Below are 7,675 nucleotides of genomic sequence, written 5' to 3' on the forward strand. Positions count from 1 at the left end.
AGCACGCCCATGGGCGCACAGATAGGTACAGGTGCATTTGCCATTTAAAAAAAAAGATGTGGGCGCTGGACATCTTAAACTAGCAAAGACACTGGATGCAAGCTAGGGCCAGTAGTGTGGTTCTCTTTTCTGCTGGGTCATTGTTGCATTGTTTTCAGGTTTGAGTATTCCATCTGCTGCGTTGACACACTGCAGCAAAAACCAAAGAGGGCCGCTCTGTAAAAACAGCAGAGTATAACCCCATCACACAGACACCTGCTTACTAGCAAATATCACTTCTAAAACACTGAAATAAAGTGTGGCTAACTATCAGGTTCTCATTTAAATTCAGTGGCTGACTCGAGAGCTGGTTTTATTAGCTTTGTGCCAACTAAAAAAGAAAGGCGTATTAGATTTTAAAACTCCTGCTGGTGCCTTCCAAAATAAATTGTAATCATTCCATTGTTCAATGTAATTTGTAGTATATAGTCCAAAACCTCAAAAATCACATTTGTCTTTACAATTTCTCCAACATGAAAGTAATTTTATCCTTTAACACTCAATTCGGACACAAAAATCCCTTTAATGCATTGTTTCTAAACATGTTTATATTTTGTTGTCTTTCCTTCCATTTCTGTGAGACACTGCTCATTGATTATCCTTTACTTTTATTGAATATCATAACCATTGGTACCAGTTTTTCATTGTATGTGTATCCAGGTTTTTCCTGCATAGAGGAATTTTTTACACCTCCCAAAGAAGTTTGAGCTAGCCCCAAAGGAAAATCACCAGCACCAAAATGATAACTGAATGAAAAACAGCAATTCAAATCCTCTTTAAATGTGTTTAGGAGCTATTTACCAAACAACCGTTGAACAAGCAGAACAAACTTGAAAAAATGCCTTGTTGTCTGTTGCTAGCAGGGTCGCTGTGGGAGGGACGGAAAGTAGCAGCACCACCTCTCCACCGGTTTCAGTAGCTGGGTTTTATGCCTCAGGTCCATTAGGTTTTTTAGCCTGCGTTTGATTTATGAAGAAATCCAAAATGCACTTTCATGCCATGGTATAGGCAAGCCAACTTCTGTACTGTTGCCCCCGCCGGGAAAGTTTTCACTATCTTCACTTATGAATGAAGTGCGCAGCGTGCCTTGCTCTTGGCAAAATGGTTAGATTCTTTCTGATCAAATGATGCCTCTCTTCCCAACCACATTCAAAATCAAATCACATTTAATTCTAATGAAAGAGTAGATCATCATCAATAAGCAATTCATTAAAATAAAGGTCTCATTAATTATGGTTGTAGTTTGTCTACCTTTCGCTAAGGGGGTGCTGCAGTACCCTCCGCACCCGTATTTCCCACAGACATGCATGTAAACGCATAGCTTTGTCAAATCAGGTAACAGACTCATTACCCTTGCTGTACACAGACTAATCATGCTTACTGCCATGTGTAATCAACCCCCAAAGACCCATTCTGATCCAGGAAAAACCCTGTGCATCAATGTGTTCACCATCACTTGTTTATTAAACTGCCTGATGAACATGGTTGCACAAAAAAAAAAAAAAAAAAGAAAGGGGGGGGTCCCATGACATGGTGCTCTTTAGATGCTTTTATCCTTAGTGGTCCTCTAATACCATATCTAAAGTCTCTGAAAATTCAGCCTTGGCGCAGAATTCCAGCCACTAGAGCTAGTCCCACTATGAGCTTTCCTTAGTATGTGCCATTCTGAGTCTGTAGCTATTGACATAGGTTTAATAAACTGCTGCTGACAGTTTTTCTACAGCAAAAAACAAGTATATATTAAAGTGCTCACTATCTCATCAACCCTTTCTTCTTTGTGCTCCACTAGTGCTTTCATCTAGATACTTTGTGCTTGAAGTTGCCAATAGACCCGAGGTTCAGCATTTACATACAGTACCATGGATGAAAGACACTATTTATTTGACTTGTGAAAAATGCTTTAAGTATTCAGGAAGCAGTAAATATCAAACCAACATGCATTGGATGAAGTGCCTTCATTATTCTTGTGATGTCATCTATGTACCTGAGGAAAGCTATAGTCCATTTGTTTTTTACAACAGCACAGTAAAGGCAGCGCAGACAAGACATTCTAAATATAAAAAAAACCAACTTCAGTACAAACACTTTCCCTCTTTGATTTCAACAAGCACCTCAGCGAGACCTCACGTCACAGTTATACCTTATAAAAGTTAAGCAGCTCTCTTTAGTTCCATTTAACCAACTTGTTTGTTTCACAGAGCTGCTCCCGGGGGTACCCGGCTCTATGTGAAAAAACAATGGCAGAGAGAAACAGACAGAACTTACAGAACATAGATGCTGTTTGAGAGTTCCAGGTGAACTCAAAATTACTTGATGCTAGCTGTGTGGTGATGGCAGGTTATTGGGTTGTACAATAAACCTCCACTTACTAGCCCTTTCAGTAGCTTTCAACCGCATTTCTTGGTTTTTATCAACAAATAGAAAGCATGAAGAAACCAGACTTGCAGTTTGGTCAATTGACAGCTCCGAAAGCCACTGTAGAAAGGGAATCTTTTAAAAAAACAACAACAGGATGACCAAGAAAAGAATTTGCATGCTCAAAGTAGGCCGTTTTGACTGTACAGCAAATAGTGATGCATGGTTAACACTGAACCAAAGATTGTCCACTTCAGTCTGTCGGGCTTATTCAAGACGAACACTATGAGTCACTATAACCCTAAAGAGATTCATGACAGCCTATGTATTTATATACTACCCATCACTAGTAATTAAACATGCGTGGGGACTTCTGTATAAAGGCTAATTGTGTCTGTTGCATCTTTGTCATCCCAAAGCAGCAGCATGCAAACGCCTAATTGTCAGCTCCAAAACAAAGCAACTGCCCTTTCAAAGCAATTAGCCAACATTTTTCTTATCAGGATATTTACTACAAACAGATTGGATAAACTGATTTTAGATCAGTGTGGACTAGCCATGTATTGCTGAGACTGCAGTGATGAACACTGACTACCTGTGGGTCATGTGCACAAGTCCTAATTTCATACTTTAATGGTCATTATGAACCGCTTTGTTAATCTGCATTTATGCATTTGCTCCTCTGAATACACCCATGGGAGAACCTGCCCACCTGTCACCTGAGCTCTGACTGAGTTGTGTCTACAATTCTGAGACTACACAGACCAAGCGCACACGTCGATTTTATAGGTTAATTACTAGGCCCATGTTTGATTCCTTCAAAAGTTACTTGATTTAAAAAAAGAAAAAAAAAAGATCATTTTCAGAATTTCTATATTATTCTCACTTTCACAAATTCGATGAAAACAAGACAATATTAAAGTGACAATGAAAGGCAATATGTCCAACCTGCTACTACATTCGTACCATTACCAATCCCAAAAAATACTATATCCTGAATCTTTAAAAAAAGGAAAAAAAATTAAAAATTGACAAAATTGTTTTTGCATAATAGTCTAGGATGGAATTGGTAGAATAGGAATTTAATAGCTTTTCACATAAAGTTCCTCTGACATCTCCCAACCACAAACGCAGTAACAAAGTATCTGATATGAGTATGTGTTACTGCAGATCAATAACTTCCAACAAGATTAAGACCAAAAAGGCATGAGATCTCCATCAAGCATGTTTCAAGTTCTTACAATTAGTCTATAGCCACGACATTCCACTTCTGGGATTGCACCAGTGCTGCAGGAAATTCCACCGGCTGCATGTCTTTCCAGTTTCCTTCAGCTTTCGGTGTTAGAATTTTAAACTCCGGTGGATTTATGAAGACTATAGTTAACTGCTCCTCAGATTTCTGCAGGGTAAATCCAGACAGCTAGCTACGTTTTTCCAACCTGAGTTTTCTCTCACAACTATTTTACAGTGGCTCTGTGCGGACCTAAGCACCACCCAACACGATTTTGATTGGTTTAAAGAAATGCCATTAAACCGGAGCACGAAGGTGTGTGTGTGTGTGTGTGTGTGTGTGTGTGTGTGTGTGTGTGTGTGTGTGTGTGTTTGTGTGTGTGTGTGTGTGTGGTGTGTGTGTGTGTGTGTGTGTGTGTGTGTGTGTGTGTGTACCTACCTAAAATCTGACTTGAAACCTGTGTGAGCTTGGTCAGAGAGGAAACTTTCTACTCACGGCAGATTTCTACGCTTTCGTCGGACCCATCCTCGCAGTCAGGCTCCCCATCACAGTGCCATCGCTTCGGGACACATTGGCCATTGCGACAAACGAAGTCCACCTCCACACAAGTCTTTCTAACTGGAGTGGGAGAGAAAAGAGATGGATACATTATACATTTAAGAGGAGACAGACAGGCTCCTTCAATGAAACATCCTCATATCAAAGAAATAGAAACACAAAAAAAAAAAAAACACAGAAACAATTTGGGGCCCCACCTCACAGCCATCGTGGAAAAAAATAAAATAAAAATTACACCCAACCCTCTTCATCCAGGTGAAAAGGTCGCAAGTTTACCATTTGTTTTTAAAAAGCCGCGTTGGAGTAAACCTCTATACTGTAGCGCCCCCATTTTGCATTTTAAAATAATCTTGTTTCTACATAAACACAATTGGATCAAACAAGACATATACACATTGTTGATGACTTCCCAGCTTTATGGGACTATAGAAAACAATGACAAATTTAGCAATTTTTATATAGTTTACATTACTCTAGATACATTGTAATCATGGGTTAGCTAAAGAATTTGTCCTTTGATTTATTTAGAATTTTACAACCTTGAGGCAAAAATAATTTGACTGGCTGTGGATCTAAACGCAACACTGTCACTTTGGATAAATTTATTATAATGTAAATCTTTTTCTCACAGCATTAGCTACTCAAAGAGCATAATTCCTACCCATATCTGGCAGACTTGTTTTGAAAATCAGCCATGTTGCGATTCATTGCACTAAGTGCTGTGAAAATGTACATTATATTGGAGTATAGTATTTGAGCCCTTCGAGTACAGGGAATTCATCGGTTACTAATGTAAATTTCAGGATATTACATGTATTCCTATCTTATGGGGTATTCTGGTTATTTGATTTTGTCCTTTATATTGCCCTCCAGTACGATCAGCTGTTCTTTTTCCCTTGCTTTCATTCACTCATTTCCTTCACTTGTTCTGTCCTCCCTCCCAGTCTCACATGACCCAGATAGATGAGAAAGATAAGAAAATGGAAAGAGCTTAAATGGCACACACACGCCATATGACTTGTATCCATATTTAGCTCTGCTCTATCGGCAACCTTCACATCACCAGGTCACTCTGTCCCAAGGGATATTGGGAAGTCTCTGGTGGGGCCAAGTTAACATGGTGGGGTTTGAATGTCATGTGACATCTATGTCACATGACATGTCTGTGGGCACTTCACACTAAAACAATTATGTTTTGCTTGACTGCATCTGCTGTCTACCTACAGTATGTGTGATTAAAGCAATGAACATGTGCATCAGACTCATGCAGCGTGTATTAGTCCATTATATAGACAGTTTTGAGGTAATAAGTGAGGTATTCAAGTTTTCAGAAGGTTACCTCCGGCATCTGTGGTAAGTTCGGCTTGTTTTGTTGAATGATTTGCTGATATAAACTGTGTGTATTGCATTTAGGTGATATTTCAGACTGGAAGTATTCCGGTGATAAGGTATGGATAGATCTGGTTCTGGCGACTGAGATGTCTGGAATAACTTTAAAATGAAGATTGCCATTTAAGAGTTCTGTATGCTTCTCCACGTTTGTTGTTTGTTTATCCGCCAATTCTTTTCTGGTTCCTGTAAGCGCGGCGGCAGCCAGCAACATACTTTTACATAAAATAAAAACTTTTAATGCACAATAAAATAAGTGTCGCCGTGAATTAATGAGTTAACGCAATAACGTGTTAACCCTCAGAGACCTAAGGTCATTTTTACAATTCATGATCTTCAACAAAAAAAAACAAAAAAAAAACAAAAGTGATTTTAATAATTCTTTCCATTTTGGCCTAAACCTTAGGTCGTCACTGCATAACACTCAACGTTTTCCATCTAAACTTAAGTGTCCGCAGAAACAACCGGCAGCTCACAGTGCCCTGTACCTGGCTCAAAGCCGCCTATTCTCAGGTAATTCAACTACCAACTTTCAGAATTGTGAGCATTGATCTGTATGTAACACATATCAACTATGATCCGTTATTTGGAAACAATCTACCTTCTTTCCTAATTCACCAATGTTGCTTAACTGAACACAAATCCCTTGCAGTGATCTGTCGCTTGTTTTTTTTCCTACAAGTTGTGTATACGTGTGTTTCTAGTGGTCTTAGTAATGCAGTTGGGTGTGCTCAGAGTGTGGGTGGCGTGTTAGCACTGTGTGTTTAGCATCTCACCACAGGAGTTCTCGTCACTGCCGTCGGTGCAGTCCTCGTCTCCGTCACACTGCCAGACGGACGGGATGCAGCGGCCGTTTCCACACTGAAACTGGCTGGCCTCACATTCCGTCTTAGTACCTACAGAGGAAGAGAGACACAGAGGGGGTATGAGGAAAACCTCAAGTGACTGTGGTCCCATAAATCATTTGTTGAATTACAATTTGCTTTTTGTTAAGTCCTAGCAACATTCCCTGCAGTGCTGAAATTGAGAAACAAAATTGTATTACAGCAAAACTAGCTGGCACGCAGCAGATCCCAGCAACCACTTAGCCACTGGAGATATGCCAACTCCACATGTTGGATTTCCACAGAAAGTTGAGTTCTTCTTGCCCAACTTGCTTCACTTCTTTTTTTTTTTTTAACTGTACCCTCCGCTACTAGGGCTGCGTACTAAATTAAATACTTTAGGTACCAACCAAATTGCCTCTAAAGTATAGAGTACAGAAAAATACCTCGTCATTCAATACCCAATTTTAATATCTAAGGAGTAAATCTCAGCATCAGTGAGCCAGTAAGCATGCTTCTACCTAGATCTGTTTGTGATCTGCTTCTTAACATTAAACGGCGTAGAGACAGGATAACTGTTACGCAGTGTAGGAACTGAATAAAAAGTGCTTTAATGTTGAAATTTCATTTTGTTTCATAAAATTAGTATCGAAAGTATAGTTTAGGAAACTTTTGGTCCCAATATCTTTAAGCTATAGCCAGCCCTTTCTGCTACACTCCATCCAGCTCCACCATTCATACCGGCTGTTAATCTAAACAGCTCTATAAACAATAGGACAGAATGCCCTTCCACTAATAAGTGTTTAATATTAATAGTGAGACACCGCCGAGGTCTGAACTGAAGCTCCGCATTTGCAACTGAAGATTAAGTGACCTCAATATTTTAGTGAAAAATGCTTGTGTCCTGACATCTGTTCAAACTGTCGTCTGAAGGACATCAGATGTCCAGAAACCGAGGTAGACAGGACCTAGGAGGATTCTTTTGTCTATTATTCATAACCAACGCCTGACTTTTAAATTTGATTAGATGTGGCTAATTGCTCACCGACTTTAGAAAACTGTACCAACAACGGCAATCTAACTCTATAGTGTTTCTTTAAATAGGCCAAAAGCCAAATTGAGATATTTATTTTTTTAAATCCTTTTAGGTGAACTATAGTATCAAAAGCTGCAGTAAGATGAAGTCCTAAAGTGGAATTTTAGCAAATATTTACCACTCAAGCATTTTTAAAGATGTGTTTTTGCTTTGCATTTCATAGACAGAGACAGACAGCCAAAA

General features: G+C 39.3%; 1 protein-coding gene and 1 long non-coding RNA gene across 3 annotated transcripts in view; one reads left to right on the top strand and one right to left on the bottom strand.

Annotated features, from left to right (window-relative positions):
* vldlr (very low density lipoprotein receptor) overlaps window positions 1–7,675 on the bottom strand; it is a 49,477-nt gene that overhangs the window by 34,153 nt on the left and 7,649 nt on the right. For both annotated transcript variants that reach the window (XM_032539396.1, XM_032539395.1), the window contains exons 2-3: window positions 6,349–6,468; window positions 4,121–4,243 (exon numbers count right to left, since the gene is read on the bottom strand). In XM_032539396.1, the coding sequence (XP_032395287.1) occupies window positions 4,121–4,243; window positions 6,349–6,468 (243 nt within the window). The remainder of the gene's footprint in view (window positions 1–4,120; window positions 4,244–6,348; window positions 6,469–7,675) is intronic.
* Window positions 1–7,675, top strand: part of LOC116704173 (uncharacterized) — a 17,487-nt gene that overhangs the window by 7,989 nt on the left and 1,823 nt on the right. The window lies entirely within an intron of this gene.

This window comes from Etheostoma spectabile, chromosome 16, assembly GCF_008692095.1.
Source record: "Etheostoma spectabile isolate EspeVRDwgs_2016 chromosome 16, UIUC_Espe_1.0, whole genome shotgun sequence".
Classification (NCBI taxonomy): domain Eukaryota; kingdom Metazoa; phylum Chordata; class Actinopteri; order Perciformes; family Percidae; genus Etheostoma; species Etheostoma spectabile.